The sequence below is a fragment of the Lissotriton helveticus genome, chromosome 1_1 (genome assembly GCF_964261635.1).
Source record: "Lissotriton helveticus chromosome 1_1, aLisHel1.1, whole genome shotgun sequence".
NCBI classification, from domain to species: Eukaryota; Metazoa; Chordata; class Amphibia; order Caudata; family Salamandridae; genus Lissotriton; species Lissotriton helveticus.
The window spans coordinates 1,791,475,097-1,791,496,832 of record NC_136057.1 but is presented as its reverse complement, the minus strand read 5'-3'; the positions used below and the strand labels follow the sequence as shown (position 1 = coordinate 1,791,496,832).

General features: G+C 48.5%; 1 protein-coding gene across 2 annotated transcripts in view; it reads right to left on the bottom strand.

Annotated features, from left to right (window-relative positions):
• The window catches only part of MRTFA (myocardin related transcription factor A), a 287,728-nt gene that overhangs the window by 78,025 nt on the left and 187,967 nt on the right, over nt 1-21,736 (bottom strand). For both annotated transcript variants that reach the window (XM_078640591.1, XM_078640585.1), the window contains exons 7-11: nt 19,199-19,360; nt 18,830-19,059; nt 18,154-18,282; nt 3,996-4,246; nt 3,027-3,189 (exon numbers count right to left, since the gene is read on the bottom strand). In XM_078640591.1, coding sequence (XP_078496717.1) covers nt 3,027-3,189; nt 3,996-4,246; nt 18,154-18,282; nt 18,830-19,059; nt 19,199-19,360 — 935 coding nt within the window. The remainder of the gene's footprint in view (nt 1-3,026; nt 3,190-3,995; nt 4,247-18,153; nt 18,283-18,829; nt 19,060-19,198; nt 19,361-21,736) is intronic.

Here is a 21,736-nt window from a genome sequence, read left to right as displayed (position 1 = left end):
ATCATTACCCTAGCCACACCTCTGGGTAGGTACACAGGGTCTGCCCAAGGGAAGAAGCGTTTCCCATCTTGGATTCTGAGAGAGAAGGGCATTGCTTGCAGAAGGGCAAACGGAAACTGTGGAAAATGTGGGTAGGGTTTTCCCCAGAAACTTTTACCCCATTGGTTCAGGAGGGCCTAGGAGTCACTCTATCATGAAAGTGTCTATTGCCCATGTCACCCTCACAGTAAAGGGCAACATTCACCTGTTTGACAGAACTTGTCAGCAACCCTGTGGGAAGTGACATTTCCAAGGAACCCGCTGGTGATGGGAACTGCAGTCATTTTCCTTTCTATGAATACTTCTATGAACATTCTTGACCAATCTTAGATGGCCGACATCTGTTATGAATAGTTCAAGATAGCTGCTATCACCAAACGCTCGCAATACTACATGAACTCTCAGTGGTCATCTTGGATCGGTTTCTATTTAAAGGACCACGCGGCTAGAAAAAGACTGCCCGTTATTGCAAAGTGCGGTTGGCAGAACTCCTAAGCTCCCTCTTAGCGGAACCACCAAGATCTCGAGGCAGTTCCAGTGTACTTTTCTGGGCAGCAAGGAGGTAAGTCAGGTCATCGGGCCGGGCCATGGTGGCAGGCTGGTTGGGCCGGGCCATGGTGGCAGGCTGGTTGAGCCGTGGATTGGAGTAAAGACTGGTAGGGTCTACGTTGCTTATGCTTGCAATGATCCACAGTTTTGCTAGTGTGCAAGACAGTAGGACCACCTTTCAGACACAAAGACAGATTTTACCATCCATCTACTGCATTTCTTGGGACAACTGTGGTTAAGACAACCCAATGCTGCTATTTACGAAAGTGTGAGAAGTTGATCACACATTCTTGAGAATCTTTTTGCATGGACATGCAGTCATCAGTAAATATTATTGTGAGCTAATGTAAGCCAGCCCAAGTGTAATATAACATGAGGGTGTATAGTATGCAAGGAAGGGTGAAGTTACACATATTAAAAACTAGGAACAAAATACTTTTTTGTATTGCTTTCTTAGCGTATTATACTGTTTCACAGAAGTGCTACTAAGAGAAAAGCTACTCAATTTCAAATGATTCATTACTGTCATAAGCTGTGAAGTGTATTTTACTTTACAGGTCTCCTTCCCCACAGACCATTTTCCAATTTTCTTCCCTTCATCTAGCCACTCTGATACTCTGTGGATTTCCAAACAGAGTTGGAGCTGCTGGAAGGTGGGCTTCTGGAAGGTACAGCTCCTGAAGATCCTGAAGACTTGACACGCCCACACCCACTGGCTGGGGCATAAAGTGGCAGAAATGTGGCATCCCGCTGCAGCATCCTTCAAACACTTTCTAAACTTGCAGAGGATTACAAAAGCACTACACCTGCTACCTATGACCTGAGAGAAGCCCCAAAGGATGGACCTGCTAACTCTTGTACCAAGGACAAAGAAGTGGACTCCAAGGAAAAGTTGGCTGACTTCTTGTGTGGCTATAGAAAGACAAAAAGCTGCAAAGAGGCCTTTTCCTTAAAATACCCAGCTGACCAGTGGCAACTAGACCTTTACATTGGTCTTTGCACGACACCCTGAGAGCCTCACTCACAGGCACCAGATTATTCTTCTAAAAAAGTGACAAAGACCCTTTCTGCGTTGGGCCTTAGAAACGTTTATGACTTTCACCTGGACCAATCCATTTGTAACCGAACCACTCCACTGAGGTCAGCCTCAAATTGCACCTGGGTCCCTGTTTACTATTTCCATAGACTATCATTGGTGCAGTTTTCATTAGAATCTTTAAAAACTCATATAATCGGATTCCTCTTATTGGATTTTGGTCATTTTGCTCGTACTTTTTCTCATAAAATGGGTTCTCTTTATTTTAGAAGTGGTTGTGGGGTTTTACTTTGTTTTGCGTGACTATATGCACTGCTTAAATACTTTACACATTGCCTTTGACTTAAACCTGAGTGGTTTGTCAAGTGACCAGGAGTGAGTACAGGTTAACTTTATTCAATTGGTGGGACATCTAGCAGGTGGTGGCCTTATGCTTACGGTGGACACATGTCCGACCTAAATATTAATCTACTTTTGTACAGCATGTTAGCGGTCTTGTCATTAATAAAGAGAGCAGGCTTGCTTCAAAATCTATAAATCTCTTTTGTAGCATGACCACAGGGACCTGGAAAATCACTTGACGGCCCTGTGTGAATCCTCTCTGGAGGAATGAGCTTTTTAGCCAATAAAACTACCACACAACAGGACACCAATTGCGTAATGGAGACTTTTGACAACAGATTTCTTGGGGTAGTACCATCGCAAGTAAGAAACAGCTATGTTGGCGCTGATAAAGCCTAAGTGCGGACAACTTAAAACTGAAGAGTTGCTGGAAAGGATTACCTTAATTAAAAGAAGGTTTTGGGTGCAAAACAACAATATCATTTTATAAGTTGGCCAAAAGAAGAGGTAAGTGTGAAAACCTACCTTGTCCCCTTGGATCAAAGATGGTTCACTGCTACCATTGGAGGGCAAGGGAGAGGACATTTTGGCAGGTTCTGGAGCCCCCAGGACCAGAATAAAATATTCCAGAATGGGCTACTAGACTGCCACAGCTCCCATCACACTTTCAATAAGTAAATCATTATTTTCTGAAGATACTAAAGTAAGGGTTGACAACGATGTGTCTACTATGAAGGGTTTGCGGATCAGCCGGTGTTTGAGTGCTTAACCTACACTTCTGAAGAAATACCTCCCTGATCTTCAAATTATGAACATGCTCAATGTAATTAAGTAAACTGTGTAACTTTAGGTGATATACAAAACAGCTGTAAATGGTGTAGCTCAGTATTGTTAGTACACTATTCAAAGTACAGCATGTGTCTGAAATACTCCTGTGGCAATAAAACTGTTCTCTGTAATAGCTATTGCCAAGTCAAACAACTAAACAAAATAAATACAAAATAGGAGCTGTATAAAATGTGTGGCATGAAGCCTGTCACAGCACCAGGAGAGTGCTCACCTTTAGGTCATCCAGGTTAGCCGGGAGTGGTCCAGGCTTTGCTGTAGGAGCTGTATTGCTGTTCTGTCTCAAAAGCGTGCCAGAACCAGCAGGAGTGGTCGAGAGAGTACACATGACTGTTGTGCTTTTGCTGCCATTGCTACTTTGCTGCTCACCCGGGGGTCTGTGAAGAAAAACACAGCCAGCATAGTCACGAGGAGACCAAAGTAAATATGAACATGGCCCTATATTTAAGTGTATTAAAACCAAATCTCAAACCGGAGGAGCGGAGGGTAGTCTGATATCAGCATATGTATGTACACTGATGACACATGATGGAGAAGAGAACAAAGTTTGTGAATCTTAAACACTAAAAAAAGCAAAGCATCGTCGGATTTCATTAGGTCTGTATTTAGATTCCTCGAGATTGGAGAATTGATGACTTTGTTGAATGTGCATCTTTAGACTAGATTCCAGGCACTGCAGCAGTGGAGCGTCGTCTGCGGTTATCAAAGGTGTGATCGCAAACATTAGTAGAATGGATCATGGTCTATTCAGACTGATCTCACTCGTGAAGTAGACAGTTAGTAGTTCATGCACTGAAGAAGCAAAGCAGGGTCTGTCATTTGTAGTTGCATACATGACAGAGCATAAATTGATATTATGAATGCGTGTATTAAGTACATGCACTGCAAGAGTGGAGCATGATAAGGTTTTATCGGTATAGCTAGGTTGCTCTAATGCTTTTGTAGCATGATGCATAGTCTAAGATGATCAGTGATGTATTTCGACGGCACCTTCATAAACGAATGGAGCGCAGCACGGTCAGATATAATTATTGCAGGTATTTTGACTGAAAATTAATGGCTCTAACCACTGAAGAAGTATATTATGGTCTGAGGATATCGGTTTTAGATTATCTTTAAAAGAGCCCCGGAGGAGCATACAAGGGTGTATTCTATTAATGTAGGTTTAAACACCATTTCTTACTTTGGTGGAGCAGGCAAGATGGTCTGGTAGTTGTAATGCTGCTGCTGCTGGTTCAGGATCTGTAGCTGCAAGAAGAGCTGCTGCTGCTGGAGGATTTTGGCATAGGACGAGTCCATGGGCAGCTCCCCTTTATCCTGCTTCTGGTCTGGGGGAATGTATTGGTGGTACTTGAGTTTTTTCACCTTCGGTTTCGGGTCCTTGGACTTCTTGCTGCGCTGAGACTTCTCGCTGGCTGACTTGGGCTGGCTGTGCTGTTGACAGGAAAGAGAAAAATGGTGGGGGGCAAGGGCAGACTACATTGTAAGGTTTGATGTCTGACCAAAGACATTTTACCAATACTTCAATGCACCGTTTGTCTTAACAGTGCCAGATACAGGAACAAACTCAGAGGCTCAAATAGTAAACAGCGCAGCGGACACTAAACGGTCAACAGTTCCTTGTGCTCTGCCCAAGTACCGGATTTTAATATTCTGGGAGGCCCAGTAGGCATTGTTGCACAGGAGACCAGTGCCATAAGTCTCCTTGCAGGTGCTCTGTATATCTGTAGTACGTCGATTAGCCATAGAGTACTAGACTGTACAGTGTTTGGTGCCCACCCAAAGTAGAACTTCTTTAACCTTGGTGGCTACCTACCACCCCTTGAAAAGGCTATGCTACAAGTAGTAACTGGTGGCAGCTCCTTATTGTAGTGTGGTACAGGCACTATTTGCAAGCATCCCCAAGTGGAGACTGCCTACTGGCTCTCCCTGATAAACCTGTGTTGTAGGAAACAGGAGGTGGCTTACCCACTTTGGGTTCCCATCAAGAAGAATGGAACTACCACAGTTATAGGGTAATTCATACCGTTAGAGGTCATTAGAACTTGCAGTCTCCCCTCTTCCTACATTCCAAACCAGCCACCCTTGACATCTTCAGCCCCAGCTGCTCTTCTCAGTTCCTCCCTTGCTCTAAGTACTTTGTTAAACAAGGTCCAAGGTTTAGCTTCTAATAAAATTCCTACAGCAAGGAGACAATTTAAGGCTCGTGGCATCTGGTTAAACCAGTTCTACTCGGCCATCCTATGATCTGTCTTGAGCCACACCTACACAAAGAAATGACAAAAAGGCAACACCAGCCTGCACACCTTTTACAATGAAGAGTAGCTGCCTCCTACACATTTTATCCTGGGCTTTGAGTTGCTGTCAGGGATTGCCTGAGTGGGAATATACAAAACTCAGAGGGCAGTTTAACTTGAAATTGGTCGCCATGGAGGTGAGGCATACTTAACAAGAATATGTACTTTGTCTTCACTGCCCCCCCCCAAATGCTTGGTGGAAACTTTTTGTTTGTTTCTCAATTATTTTATTGGCATAAATTAAGAACCAAAAAAGAAATATTTGCAAATTCAAACAAATGCAAGTCCAGCATAAACCATAGTAAGATGTGCAATACCTGTACCAATACCAAATGTTACTAAAATATAAGAAAAGAAGAGAAAAGTTGGAAAGGAGTGAGAAAATAAGCCATAGATGGAGAGAACGAAGACAAAACTAAAGTACAAAGCAGGGTGAAAAGGACAGGGAAATAGATCGTTCAGATGAAGCCCAAGTATAGCAATGCTTGGGTGTGGGGCATTACTCATGAGACGGCAGTGATGGAGAATGCGAATGCCGTAGAATACAGATCTTGGCAGCTGTAAGGGCAGTGACAAGTAGATGACAGGCATGACGGGTCAGCTCGAAAAGGTCCAATAAGCCATGGAGGAGAATTAGTCGGTCCGAAAGTGGCGTGGCAAATTCATGGACTCCTGGAGCGTAGACCCCACTGCGGTCCCGACATTCCAGTACTATGTGAACTATATCACAGAGCGAATGTTCGCATCACCAGCAGGCACAGTGAGGGAGCAACCCTGCAACCTGAAGCCGTGCTGGGGTCCAGAGCCAGCCCTGAAGAAACTTAAATAAACTGAACCTCATCCGTGCTTCCCAGACTCCCCATTCCAAGGCTTACAAGAGTTCTATCCAGTCCTCCTCATCATCAGCATATTCCATCTACAGGCAAGCTTGCCAGGTCATCCAGAGACTATCCAATTGTGGCTGGGAGTAGAGGTGGCGAATCAGAAGATTATAGAACCTGGACATCACACCTTTAAACTGACCCCAGGTGTTAAGGTAAGAGAGCACCGTGAAACAAGGAGTTGTCCAAGGTGAGGACCCAGGTTGTTCAGCAGGCAATGGTGTAATTGTGTGTAGCGCCATTGTTGAGTATGCAGCTGGCCAAATTCGTCCTGTAACATCTCAAAGGACTTGAGTTTGCCGCTAGAAATCAGGTGTGTGAGGGTTAGAATCCCAGATTTACACCAGGAGCTCAAGTCAAGCATGACCCCTATGCGAATACCAGTATTGTTCCAGATGGGAGCCTTGTCATGCAGATCCGCATCAACCGACAAGAGCTTGTGAGCCCGTATCCAGGTGGTGTACATGGCTTTCAAGCATAGGGTTTGGGGGATGCGACAGCTGGTTCAGGATGATAAAGGACTTGCAAGGCCTCTTGGAGTCTGCATTCGATCACAACCCATAAAAGGGGGGGGTCTTGGACCGGAGGGTGCATGTAGGCCATTTGTGCCAAGTGTAAGGCTAGACAATAATGCTCCATAGAGTGCAGATTGTCATGCTGATATATGGGCGATAAGCTTCCGGATTGCCAGGCGAAGTCTTGCTGTTCAACATTTGCATGGCCCCGCTCGCACACGTAGCCCGACAGCACGACCTCAACATAATCTCCTACGCCGATGACACTCAGCTGATCTTCTCCCTCACCAAGGACCCCATCACCGCAAAAGCCAACCTCCACGAAGGAATGAAGGCCATCGCAGACTGGATGAAGACCAGCCGTCTGAAGCTGAACTCGGACAAGACGGAGGTCCTCATCCTCGGCTCAAACCCTTCAGCCTGGGACGACTCCTGGTGGTCGACGGCACTGGGGGCGGCCCTGACACCCACCGACCACGCACGCAACCTGGGAATCATCCTTGACTCAACGCTCTTAATGACCAAGCAAGTCAACGCTGCCTCCTCCTCCTCCAACACCCTCCGCAAGATCTACAGGTGGATCCCGACAGATACAAGAAAGACAGTCACCCAGGCCCTCGTAGACTCGACTACGGAAACGCCCTCTATGCGGAAGCCCCGACCAGGCTCATCAAACGACTACAACGCATCCAAAACGCCTTGGCACGACTGATCCTTGATGTACCACGCCACGACCACATCACCCCCCACCTGAGAAACCTGCACTGGCTCCCAGTCATCAAGCTCCTCACCCACACACACAAGGCACTCCACATGACCGGCCCAGCCTACCTCAATAGACGGCTCTCCTTCTACATCACCAACCGCCAGCTACCCTCCGCTGACCTCTCACTCGCCACCGTCCCGCGCATCCGAAGAACAACCACTGGTGGGAGATCCTTCTCCCACCTCGCCGCCAAGACATGGAACAACCTACCTTTGAGCCTACGACAGAACCAAGACCCGCTGACCTTCAGGGGGATACTCAAGACCTGGCTGTTTGATCAGTAGCGCCCCCCCACCCCCTCTCCCCCAGCGCCTTGAGACCCTCGCGGGTATGTAGAGCGCTTTACAAATGATTGATTGATTGATAGATTGCTGAATCCCAGACGAAGGCCTTAATAGTCTTGTCTACCTGACCGGAGGGTAGAGAAAAGTATGGGGGTAACCATTTTCAGTCCGTCCCCAGAGAGAGATTCAGGTAGGACCACTTTGTAAAGTACAACTGCATTCGCTCCATAAGTGGGTCCAGGTTATCCACTACCATGCACTTCAGGCCTCTGTTAACTAGAATGCTGAAGTACCTAATGCAGGAATTCTTCCAATGGAATGGATAACTGGCGATAGTGGAACGTGGTGATTCACAACAGCGGCAAGCCTCGCTCTTTCCCCAGTTCATCTTGTAGCCAGATATTGCCGCAAAAGCGTCAATGATCTGTAGCACAGCGGGAATGGAGAAAGGAAAGACTGATAAAGGGTGAGTAAAATGTAATCTGCATATAAATACAGTGCAGAGGGTCCTCTGGGCTTGGGGATACCTATGAACTGGTCTGGTTGGCATAGGGATGCCGCTAAAGGATCCATTGCAAGGAGAAATGCGAGGTGGAGGGGGCAACCCTAACGGGTACCACTGCGGACTAGGAAGAGATCAGAAAGAGAGCACCCACAATTGACCTGTCTTGAGGGGGAATAGTAGAGCCACCTCACTATGGAGACGAAGTCGTCACTAAGGCCAAATTTCCAGAGTGTGGCAAACAGGTAGTCCCATTCAATCCTATCAAAAGATTTCTCTGCATCCAACGACAGCGCCAAGGCCTCATTCGGAAGATCCATTGCTAGCCAGAATGCATGATCTAATGTGCAAATATGATTACATGATGAGCGGCCTGGGACAAAGCCTACTTTCGAATGATGAATAAGAGTGGAGGACACACTTGAGATGGGCAGCTAGAATACTGGCCAGTATCTTGACATCTGCTTTGAGCAGGGATCTGGGGCGACAACGGCCATGAAGAACAGGGCCTTTTCCTGGTTTGGGAAGGACGATAATCAGCGCCCTCTTGGCAACTAAACCCAAGGAGCCCGTGCAATCAGCCTCAGCGAAGGCATCAGGGAGAAGATCCACCACCTCGGATTTAGTCTATTTGTAAAACTCTGCTGGAAAGCCATCTTACCACGGGGATTTATGATAGAATAGATCAGAGATGGTCTGCTCAATCTCCTCTTAAGTGATCGTGCCCTGAAGCAGTTGCCTGCCTTTCTCTGAGAGGCATGGTAAGTGCAGACCATCTAAAGAGGCGTTCATGTGCCCTGATCCCGGGACAATTTCTGGGGAGTAGATGGCACTATAGTAAGATGCGAAAAAGTCTGCAATTTTCTGTGGCTTGGTGACTAACGCCCCCGAGTCAGTGATGATAGCAGAAATGGCCATGCCCGCCTCCCTCTGCCTGAGCTGCGCCGCCAGTAGCCATTCCGCCTTCTCTCCTCGTTCGCAGTGCCGGTATTTCTACCTATGCAGAGCATACTCTGCTTTAGAGGGGGGTAAAGTATTGCAGTCAATAAGCGCCTTCTCATGGTTACGCCTGGCAACAGCACAGGGGTGCGCCATGTAAGGAAATGTGAGGCGGACTATATCAGCCTCTAGTGTCTTCTGACGCTTCTCCCTCTAACTATTGGACATTCCAGCATCCCTCATCAGCTGCCCACAGATGGTTGCCTTTCGCAACTGCTCATTATGTCAAATCAGAGTCAACCAAGCCATCATGGTTCTTCCAGCAAGTATGCACGTGGGTTTTAAGCTGGTTCTTACCTACTGGGTGGTCGTAGAGGGACAGATTAAGGTGCCAAGGCTTATGAACTGGGCATGACAGGCCAATATGAACCTGCAGGGAAATAAGGGAGTGGTCGCAGAGTGTCCTCTCTCTAGTATTTAAGTCTTGCAACGATGGGGGAAGCATGGGGTGTGACCAACAAAAAATCCAGCCGTGATTGTGTGCCATGAACCGGGGGCAAGTAGGTGTATTCCCGGTCTGTTGGATTTAAGAGATGCCATGTGTTGCGAAGGCTATGATCAGCACCAAAATCTCCTATGGGAGCTCAGTTCACATTATTGGATACATCAATTGGACCAGTGCGGTCTAATACCGCAGTCCAGGCCAGATTCCAATCCCTGCCTATCAGGATGTTTGCTGTATCTATTTCCATCAGTACACTGGTGAGTTGAAGGGGAAAGGCACGCTTCGGACCAGTGGGTGCCTACACTGAACCTATGCATAATACCTTACTGTTGATCTTTAGTTTGGTGAATACATAGCAACCCTCTGGATCACCCAGGTTTTAAGCACAACCTGGGGCAGCGTTTTCAAAATGGATGCACCACGTTTCGGAGGCACCAATGGGTCATCTGCCAGTTGCAGAGGACAGCAACCGTGTATCTCTTTGCCCACCCAATCACGCCGTAGCTTCTCAGCCTCTGCCTCAGGAGATGCGCCTCCTGACGGAGAGCAATATAAGCATGTTTGGAATTGAAATAGAAGAGCACTTTTTGTGTTTGATATAATGAGCTAGACCATTGACATTGCAGGAACAAATATGCCAGGGCGTATGCATGGACATGAAGTTTGCGAGAACCATGGGGTGAGTCTACATGTCAAGAATGAGTATAGAGGTTACTCAAGTCTCACCAGCAGTCTACAGAGGGGTAGGGGCTAGGGGAAGGAAAGGCAGGGAAAACAGAAGAGAAGAAGAAGAGAAAAGAAAACAAGAAAAAAGTAGGCAGAAAAAAAAAGAAGAAAAGAAAACACACAAATTAACACAATGCTATGAAAGCCAAAAAAACAAGCATACAAACAAGCACACTGCACTGAGTGAACTATCTATTGTTGTCGACAGGCCTACATCAGAGGGCTGAAGGACTATCACAAGTGGGAGGCCCTGGGCCCAGTGGTCGAGAGGAAATGAGGTTGCTGGGAAGCAGACCCTACCAAGGGTTCAAAGCATGAGTAGTGTTGAAGGTCTGTGGTTGAGTGAGCGATAACGTGTAAGGGAAAGGGGGGCCTGCTCCGATAACTTTGGGAAAACTTTCAATGTAACTTCATGCCAGGTTAAGCCAACAACCCAAGAATCGGATATATACTGAACCCTACACATATCCAGTGCTCACCTTTACACTTTTGGGGTGAGACAACTGTGCAGTGGAAGAAGAGTACCAGGGACTGGAAAATCTGCATTTTTACTTTTTTTTTTTTTAAAAGACCTTTATTGTATACACCGCGTCTGGCCTACAACCCCGTGGGCCGGCCGTTACGTAGTCAAAATTAATTTGCAATATCAGTAATAACACAGCCCCTGTGCCGACATCCCTGGGGTACGGCGGCATTCCACAATCATGAGAGTACACAATTCACCGAAGGATCATAAATCACATAAGGTCCATTTTCTATTTTTAAATTAACTAAACTCAGTAAGATCGCATCGCATATAGAAGACGACATAACATTTATGTGTGTAGTAGCTTGTAAACACGTAGAGCAAGTACAGGTAAGTCCCCATCAATAAACCTTCTGCAGCCACTGGCCAAATACCTGAATGGACAAAAAGAAAAAACCCACCATACATCACTGAACCTCGGGGAGGAGACTCTCAGTCCGAAAGGGCCTCTTCCGAGTCAATCTGGGGCGGTTCACAAATATCTCCCCTGAACTTGTTCCACGCCCCCCCAGATCTGCCCCCATTTCCTGGGGCATCCCCGATGGATAAAAACCGCTTTCTCTGCAACCATTGATATATCCATGTCCCTGCACCAGTCCCTAAGCGTAGGCGAAACTTCAGCGCCCCACAGTCTAGCTATGTTTCGCTTCGCTACCATCATCCCCAGCATGGCCCAGTCCTGTTGTCGAAGGGTTAAATCCGCTGCGTCCCATACGTTTAACAGGCAACGCCGGGGTTCAGGCAGCAGGGAAACATTCATGGTCTGAGACACGGTATGCATCACAGCTGCCCAGAACCTAGCCACTCGACCACAGTCCCAAATAGTGTGGTAGAACGTTCCCCTCTCCCCGCAGCCGCGAAGACAGTACTCGTGGGAGACCCTCCCCATCTTATGTAGGACTGTTCTGGTATAATACGTGCGGTGCAGTATTTTCAGTTGTACCAATCTAAGTCTGGATGGGATCGCTGTTTCCCGCGGCGAGGAGATAGACTCCTGCCAATCTGAATCCTCAAAGTCGCCCACATCCCTCGCCCAACTCAACCGTAACCTAGTCAGCCTGTCCGGCAGATTGTTCACCAGCTTTCGATATGTGAATGACGTTGCTTTGCGGGGCATGTGTTCCGTGAGCAATCTATCCTCAAGAGGAGTGGATTCTGGTAGGGCTGTCTCTGCCGGGATGGCTGTCTGCAATGCATGGCGGATTTGCATGTACCTATAGTGTTTAGATCGCGCCATCTCATATTTGGTTTGTAGAAACGTAAAGTCCACTACCCTGCGTTTCTTCCAAAGGTCCCCCACAACTGATATTCCTATGTTGTCCCACGCCTGGAATCCCTTACTGTTGCAAAGGAGGCCTAGTCTGTATGAGTCCCACAGAGGTGTCATTTGTGTGATTGTGTTAGCGCATCGAAGATATCTGTGCGCCTTGTACCAGATTTGAATCGTGTGACGTGTCTGTCCAACCAGGTCGGTTGGGACACTACGGCTATAGAGGTTTCGCAACAGACCTCTGGGCTCCAAGCCGTGCCTATCAGCTAAGTAAGCAGGTTCGGTCTGTGGGGAGTGTAACCAATAGTTAATTTGTTTGAGATGGGCCGCCCAGTAATATAGTTCTATGTTTGGAAGTGCTATGCCACCATCATACCAGTCTTTTACCAGTTTGCACTGTGCAATCCGTGCTGGCTTACCGTCCCGCAGCAAAGCCGAAACCGCAGACGAGATCGCCGCAAAATAGGAGGGGAGGACCGGGAACGGGGTATTTTCAAGAATGTACAGAAAGCGGGGGAGCGTCATCATTTTGAACAGTGCAGCTTTGCCAAGGAGAGTAAGAGGGAGGGAACGCCATACTTTCACATCCCGTTTGAAACGGTCCAGTGGGGGTTTCAAATTCAGGGCGTGGAATTGGTCTGGATCTGACGAAGCGTAAACACCCAGGTATTTGAACGCCGCGTCAGTATAACTCAAGGGGCAGCTCGCCGGGAGAGACGGTGGGTGACCCGCAAGGACGAATAGGACCGATTTGGACCAGTTAATCCTATATCCCGACACTCTCCCAAATTTTTCACAGATGTTAAGAAGCTCAAGAATCAACTTTTTGGGAGAGGTGAGATAGAGCAGGATATCGTCCGCATAGAGAGATATGCGATCTTCCCACTTCGGCGACCATCGGATACCCTTAATGGATGGTTCCCACCTGATCCAAATTGCCAACGGTTCCAGGACCAGAGTAAACAGTAGGGGGGAGAGTGGGCAGCCCTGCCTTGTCCCTCGACCAAGCGGGAAGTCCCTAGAAATGTGGCCATTGGCTACCACCTGGGCCAGGGGCCCGGTATAAAGTAGTCGGACCCAGGCGCAGAACTTGGAGCCAAAGCCCATATGGTGGAGCACAGCAAATAAGTAGGGCCATTCCACGGTATCAAATGCCATAGTGGCATCGAGGGAAAGGAGAACAGCTGGCTTTTGTATGCTGTCCCGGCGGGCCAAAACGGCCTGCAACCGTCGAAGGTTATGCGACGTATTGCGAGATGGCATAAAGCCAGACTGGTCTGGGTGCACCAAGGTGCCAATCGCTGCGCTAATAACTTGGCCAGGATTTTTGGTTCAGCATTTATTAAAGAAATAGGGCGGTAAGAGGTGCAAGCCTCAGCCGCCTTACCGGGTTTATGGATCAGAATAATTGTGGCGAGGCGCTGATCTCTAGGGAGTTCTCCCGCTTCCAGACTATCGGTAAACATATTGAGAAGATGGGGGCCGTGATTTGAACCGAGCTCTTGTACAGCTCCACTGGGAACCCGTTGGGGCCCAGTGCTTTGCCAGAAGCCAACGCGTAGGTTGCCTCCTGTATTTCTTCCACCGTGATATCTGCGTCAAGTTGGAGCGCCGCTTCTGGAGAGAGGCCAGGAATGGTTAAGTCTTTGATACATATAATCATATGCCTCCTCGATCGAGTATTGCGCCTGGGGGGTATATAGGGTCTTGAAGTGGTCTGCGAGCAGGTCGACTATGGTCTCGGGATCCGAAGTCGTATGACCGGAAGGCGATGTCAGCTGGGCGATGCCCGCCCTCTTCTTTTTGTCCAGCCAAGCCAGCATCTTACCGGCCTTGTCACCCAGCTCGTAAACCCTGTGACGGGTGGCCTGGATTGTGCCCAGCACCATTTCTTTCTGGTACGTCATCCACTCAGTGCGCCGTAGCCGGACAGCCTGGGCCGCCCCGAGGGACAGTCGAGCCTCCTGATCCCGGATCGCAGTGTTAAGCGCCTCCTCCAAAGCATGAAGTTCCCGTCGCTGTGTTCGTTTGTGGTCAGCAACGGAGGCTATGGCCTGTCCGCGTAGGACCGTTTTGTAAGCCTCCCACAAGGTAGTGTGTGAATCCACCGATCCAGAATTTTCTTGGAAATACTGTTCAGTAGCCCTGGTGAAGCCTTTCGATAGAGAGGGGACCTGCAGGTAGCTCGCGTGGATAGGGAAAAGGCGGCGTCTATGTGCACGGTGGTGCGTGTATGTGAGTTGCAGTGGAGAGTGATCAGATATTCCCCTAGGACGGATATCTATCTCCTCAATGCCCTGCAGCCCCTCCCCTGACATCAGGAGGTAATCTATCCGGGAGAGGCAATTGTGGGCAGCCGAGTAGTAAGTGTATTGCCTATCATAAGGGTGTTTGTGTCTCCAGCAATCCGTAAGTCCCAGGGCGTCTAGTAGTCCGAGGAGTCGTCCAGCTCCTCGCACCGTCGCCGTATGAGGGTGTCTATCGAGGTCTTGATCAGCAATGTCATTGAAGTCTCCCCCTACCACCAATGTCGCGTCTGGCAGAGTCAAGAGAAAGGTCGTGAGGGCTGTCTGTGCTGTGGCATGTAGGCCTGGTGGAATGTAGGCCTGGTGGAATGTATACGGACACAAAGTTAAAAAGTTGGCCCTCCCACTGTACCGTTGCCGCTGCAAAACGCCCCTGAGTATCTACACGTGTCTGTTGTACCACCACCTGGGAGTTCTTTCTTATGAGTATCCCTGTCCCCCTTGAACCTGATGAGAAGTCTGCATGCGCAATGAACTTATATCCCCATCTATCCATCGCCTTGGTCGCCGAGCCTACCAGATGTGTTTCCTGCAGTAAAACTATGGCCGGGCTGCAACGCTTTAGGAATTGCAGCACTAGGCCACGCTTCACCTTGTCTCCTAATCCCCGAACATTCCAAGTCAGGACTGTTAAAGCTGACTGGTGGGTTAGACGAGTTTCAGGTACATCTGCCATCTGTGCAGCCATCAATCAGAGTGCGTAACCTCGCGGGGGATAAAACCTGCAAGGCCTCTACTTTCATGAAACATGACGTCTTCAGTACAACACAAGAAAAAGGAAAACAAAACATCCCTCCTCCCACCCCACTCTCAACAAGATTAAATGTGAGTCCTGTCTCATCTTGTGATTTGCGTTTAACATTTAAACAGTCCCCCTCACGCCTCCCCCCTCCCTGCCTCCCTGCTAGACGGACCCAGAACTGCCCGCCCCCAACACAGCAGAGTGCTTTACCCAACCCATGAACAGTTACTTGCTTGCTGGGGTGAAGTGTCCCCGGAGTAGGCAGCTCCCCTGCCCTCCCCGGTCTCACCCGGGTCAGTGGCCAATCCGGGTCCCACCCAGGAAGTCTTTTTGGTGTTCATCTTACGTGGCGCCGGGAGTATATTCTTTCACGCCTCCCAGTTCGTTAGAGTTGTCCAGTGCCTGCGAGTGTGGCGATCCGTCTCTGTCCGAGGCCTGTGATCTCTGTTGACTGTCTCCCCATTGGTTCCGGTTCGTCCTGTGGGATCGGCGGGCCGTCCCGTTTGTCGCCATCCATCCAGCCAGTCACGGGCCGACTCCGGTGTATCAAAAAACCAAACCTTACCGTCCGCTACCACCCTAAGCCGTGCCGGGAAAAGCATGGAGTATGGTAATTCCTTGGCTCTCAGTTCCTTCTTAATTGCAAGGAAAGTCTTCCTCCGGCGCGACACCTCGGCAGTATAGTCTGGAAAGAAGGCCAGTGTGGAATTGTAAACCTGTATTGGTGTGGCCACCCTTGCCGCCTGGAGGATCACGTCGCGGTCTCGAAAGTTAAAGAGTCTCGCAAGTATTGGTCTAGGGGGTGCCCCAGGGTTTAGGTTGTCCCCCAGGAACCCTATGCGCTCTTTCTACGGAGACAAAAATTGCGATAGTCCCTTTGGTTTAAGTCGTGTCTTGATCAGGTCCTCCACATATAGGTCCTTGGCTCCAGTACCTTCCGACTCCGGAACCCCAATAATTCTTACGTTGTTACGTCTGGAGCGCCCTTCCTGGTCGTCCAGCTTCTCTTTTAGTGCCTTGTTCTCCGCCGTCACACGCTCCATCGCTATTTGTAGGTCAGATACGTCCTCCACGAGAGATTTTGTGACTACCTCGACCTGCTTAACTCTTTCGCCCATCTTTTGAAAGTCCGCCCTCAGAAGCGAGACTTCAGTGGCCGTGGATCCCACTGTTGCTTGTACTTGTGCCAACGCCTTCATCACATCCTCCAGTGTTGCTTTCTTTGTTCCGTCGCCGTCCGGTGTCTTCCCCGTGGACGTGCGATGCTCCGACTGGGATTGGGCCTGTCTGTCAAAAGCGAATTTCTCCAGCCTGGACTGCGATGAGTTGCCTTTCGGGCCTCTGCCTGCCATGATTCCCTCAGGTGCGCCTGTCGGCTGCAGTGTCTCTGGTATGTGGCCCCAAGGGGGATTTCTGCACTTGATATGTGCAGGCCGTGTCGCAGTGGCGTTTCCTACCTGTTTCTCCCACTCAGAGAGGGTTCGTTGAGCCCCGATGTCAGGAGTAGCCGCTTCTGTCCCCTCCGCTTCTCAGTGGTCGTGACTGCAACCTTATGCCATATGCGAGTAGGCCAGAGTCACTAGTTCAGCCCGTGATGTTGATGCCTGCCTGACACTTCCGGTCGCCCGCCACCGACTTGCTCTCACTTCCGGCCGGCCACACCACGAAGCGGAGCCCGGCTTCTCAGAGTCAGTTTAGGCCCACCGCTGTCGGAGTGCAGAACTTCACTTCCCGGCACCCGATTTTGGTCGCTGTCCCTTCCGGTGGTTCCCGCCCGGTCCCGGACCCAGGTTCCTCCGGTCAGAGGTCTTAGAGATGCGGATCAGTGTACGGATTTATGTGGGGAAGCCGCCTCACTCACGGAGCCTCACGGCTATGCCACCGCCATGCTCGGCTGCCAAGCCACGCCCTCCTGCATTTTTACTTTTAATTGCAATGACCATACCCTATGGAATGCAAAAGAAACTCTGTTCTGCTGCTGCTAAATGGCCAAGGACCGAGACTGCTTAGTAAGGTGTGGGCATGTCCTGTTCAGTGAGCGCTAAAGTGTGAGGAGTTCAGAATGCAAAGCCTGTCATGACTGGGCACTCTAACAGCTGCCCAGACTGACTTGCGTTTCTTTCGTGAGTGGGGATGTGTGTTTCTCTTCTACTGCAATTACGAAAGGCCACGTCTGTGAGGTTCTGATGACTCTGTGGGGTCTGGGTGCCTGTAAACTGCATTTAGTGTCTAACAGCTCCCCCATGTGGTGCTAATGACAATGAAACCACAACGGACTGAATTGTCACCTTGAGAAAACTTGATGGCTTACAAGGCCCAAGCGAAACGCGTGCCACCTGGACACTGAAATTATATGTCATGCAGAATGTAAAATATTTATTGGCTTGATACCCAAGATCAAAGTTTGCATTTCAAAGGCTGATTAGCAGAATACAAATCATTTACCACTTATAGTGCTAGACAACTTTCTCTTTGAGTATGAAGTGAATAACTTAAAGTGCTTAGTTTAATTTATGACAAATCATGTGTGAGATGTTTGCCTTCACCCTGCATTCACCAAGCAACATTTTCATCAAGCGATGCAAGAACCATGGATTGCCAGAGTGCCTGCTCCCTGCATCTTCTGTGCAACTTTTTTTCCCTTGTCAGAGGCTGCTAGAGACACAGCTGCTCAGACTCCCAGTTCACCCTGAAAATGCTGCTCTTTCCCCCAAGGAGTTGCTGGACTCAGACAAGGACAGTGTTTCTACCAGGATGATGGGTAGAGCATGAGGTCCCAGCTCACGTACAGCCAATCAACAGGACTGAAACCAGGTACCGAACTGTGCTGTAAGGACGCTTAAAGATTAGACCCTTGTACATGGCTATTAGATGGAATTATCCATGCCGAACAACACCCCCTCATAGCTGCCTGTTAAGCATAGATTCAGAAAGTAACACAATAACTTTCACAAGTCACTCATGCAAGATAAAAGACTGGCCAACCTTTCCGGCTCCAATGATCTTGGTGTAATCTGCACCAGTACACACTGTTCGAGATTCAGGTAAAAGCAGAGATTGGGGGACTTGTATGCACACTTACTTTGATGAGCGCTGGTGGTGGCTTGGCCACTGGTGCGCCATTGGTGAGATGATGTGGGCGCTGCTGAGGTGGCTCAGGAGGGACAGGAGGTTCGGGGGGGTCCACACTGAGCTGTACTTGAGGCACAATCTGCAAAGAAAGAGCAAGATAGATTTCAGGGCACCTGAAAAGTTGGAGTAAATAAGACAATGGACACAAAGGAGAGGTGGCATGGCCAGGGACACAGGGCTAACATGTGACATGGATACAGAAGGTCACTGTCACAGGACAGAGATCGATGATACAGGCCACGGGGGATGACAGAGGACACTAAGAGAAGCTGGAACAGGAGGTGGATAGAGGTGACCTATACAGGGTAAGCACAGGTCAGATACAGATGGTCGAAGTTCTATGCCAGCGGCATGATGCAAGCACATAGATGGTGGTTGGCTAAGGAGACAGATGGTATGGGTAGGTAAGTAGCAGATGATAGAGGGTGTCTCAGGATGTACACAAAGAGGGTGCCATAAAAGACTGAGTACAGGTGGTAAAGGACACACAGGTTGTAGAAGAGACCATATAGAATGGGTGTCACATGATGCACAGCTGAAATGGGTGATTATTGGATGTCAAACCACATTGGATGAAAACACGGACACCTTAGTATGTCAAGCAAGTAGAAAGGTTGTCACCTCACCTGGCCCAGTGTCCAAAGGGCAGGGCAGGTACCAGTGGTGATGGGGTGGGTCTCTGCTCCTGGTGCCTGGGCTGGGCTAACTGCCACAGCCATCTTGTTGGGAAGATCGATGGGTGATGGCACAGAGCTCTGAGACTCCTGGCTGGCCGGCTGATCGGGGGAAAGGGCATCGCTGCTGTCCTCATCAAAAGAGGAGCTGTCTGCTACTTGCAGGTAATCCACTTGTCCCTCTGTAGCAGAGTGGAGAATAGAGAATGTTAGAACCGGGATCGAAAGCGGACAAAGACCAGCCAGTTCACCCACTTCAACCTAGTATGGCCACGACAATTATCCTGGGCATGCCACACTCTCCCCTCTTTCCCATCTTACCAATAATTGCTTCCTTCAGACTGGTCTCCACAGGGAGGATATTCTTTTCCACCAGTTCCATGGGGCCAGGCCTCTGTGCAATTTTCTCATTCAGGTCGTCAGCCAGGCGCGCACGCTTCAGCTGCAGCTGTTTGGCCTGAAGTGACGGCTCCGCTGAGGTCTCTGGAAGGTAGGAAGAAACCGGTCAGACCTCAGACAAACATCACCACCAAAACTGGCCTTGCACCAGCCTCCCTTCAAACTCCAAAGTTGACCACATTCTCTGTACGGTGTGGGCAGCGACATCCAGAACCAAATTTACACTCAGAAGCTGGAATGCAATGCAGGCTTTGACACTAATGAGCTCCATCAAGTGAATGAACACTTTCATCCCCTGAATCAGATAGTCAGTCATCAATTCTAGGCATTCTCTGCATTGATTATGACACCTTCACAGGGACCTTCACAGGGACAGATTGTGACCCTTAAAGACACAATTTCTGTTCCACCACTCTGTAAAATGCTCAGCTTCCCTGTAGTTCATAAAAAGGCATTGTGTTGAAAAAATGCAAACCCCGGAAAAAAGGGACTTGTTATAATCCAAAGGTCCTTTGTGCACAATGTTTCATTGATCCTTCATATACTAGCATTCCCCAGCACTCCCCGCACCCTCAAAATGTCCAAACAACAGAGCTATAGTAGAGGAAAAATTCAAACCCCCTGCAGGTTTAGATCCAGGCTTATCTAAGTTAAGGAAGGGAAGGGCATGGTGCCGGGAGGAAGACAAGGTAGAAGAACAGTTGTTTTAATGCGAACTGGCAGGTCTCATACTATTCCCCTCTACAAGCCTCAGTCCACCATCTAATTGCAAAAAGAGCTGTAAAAATAAAAAGGTTATCAAGTGCAGGACGACTGGTGTATGGTCATGTTTCTCTAATCCACCACTCATGTGATCCCAAGCTTCCGTTATCAAAATTCCAAACTGTTGCAACTCTGCTGCCTTTATTTTGTTTGCCACTAGGCTGGTTTAGACTTAGTATGGATTGATAGCCCTCACCAGGTGAACCTTTCATAGCCTTTAATGTCTGGGAAAACAAAATCTACATAAAACATCTGCTCTGCTGAATTCTGCTTTTCATTCTTCCAACTGACAGAGGCTGATAAAGTGTTCCATAATTCTGGTATCCCTTTAGCGCCCAATACAAAAAACACTGTTCCTCTAGAGACATAAAACAGTAAACATCTGAACATTAAAATGTACTACCCAAGGTTTTTTGATGGCACTAACACATGTAAGTAATCAGTGTGAAATTTGTATTTTACTATGTCCCCGAGAGCTAATTAAACCACTGCATTAAATGGTACCATTTAAAAAAAAAATAATTTTTAATAGCACTACAGATACAATAATAAGTAACAAACAAATAATTTCAGTATTACTGTTAAGCAGATCTGACAGAGCAAAGACAAGAGCGTGATGGCCGTACCGGACACCCAGGAGCAAATTAAGCAGGTCTGGCCAGCATAATCACTCACTTTTCTCTCTCTCACTGCAGAGTTCCTTATATATCCAGCAGTTTTCGGGCACCAATAAAAGTATCAAGATTGATATCGCTTGTGATTAATCTTCCTGCTGGAGAGAGATTGGTATTTTGTCTATAGGAAGTTTTGACTCATCTAAAGTAGTTCATGTAGGAAGCTGGGTTTCTGTTGCAGTAACCCCCCCACTTTTTCCTAAATTTCTGATGCAAGTTGACCTGATGTGCCCTGGGTCCCTGCCAATCCGGTTCCCAGCGCCTGTGTTCCTTCCCAAAACTGTACCTTATACCCCCAATTGGCACCAATCTGGCCACATGTCAGACTCTTCTAAAAGGTACCATGGGTACCAAGGGCACTGTGACCAGGGAAGGCCTCTAAGGTCTGCAACACATGCTGTGCCACCCTTAGAGGTCCTGTACCTTAACACACACACACTGCAAATGCAGGCTGCTTATTGTGGTGTAGAAAAAAAAGTGAAGAGGCGACATGGCACACATCCTTGTGTGCCATGCCTGCAACCCACTGCCTATGGTATAGGTAAGACACCCCTCTAGCTGGGTGCACTATACGACTGGTGGGGGTACAGTTGCATGAGCACTATACTCCAACAGTAACTACGTCCATTCTTAGACATTGCAAGTGCAGTAAAGCCATAAAGATTATATGGTCTGGGAGTTTGTCATTATTCTGAATTCTGCGAAGTTTGGTAGGATAAACCCACACTGATGCCAGTGTGGGATTGATTATACCATGCACTCAGAGAGCATCTTAGAGATGCCCCCTGAAAAACGACCAGCCTCAGGTGGGTTCCCTGACTAGAAAACACGAGCTAGCCACCACAAGACATATTTCTGGACCCCTGGGGTGGGAGTCAGAGCTCCCTGAGCCCAGAAACAAAGCCTTTCCTGGGCGGTGGTGATCACATGTCCCCCAGGTCAGGAAGAGTCATCTGTGGCAGAGGAGCTTCAAAGGTCTTGCCGCCTTTATAACGCGACCCCCAGCCTCTCCTATCAGGAGCAG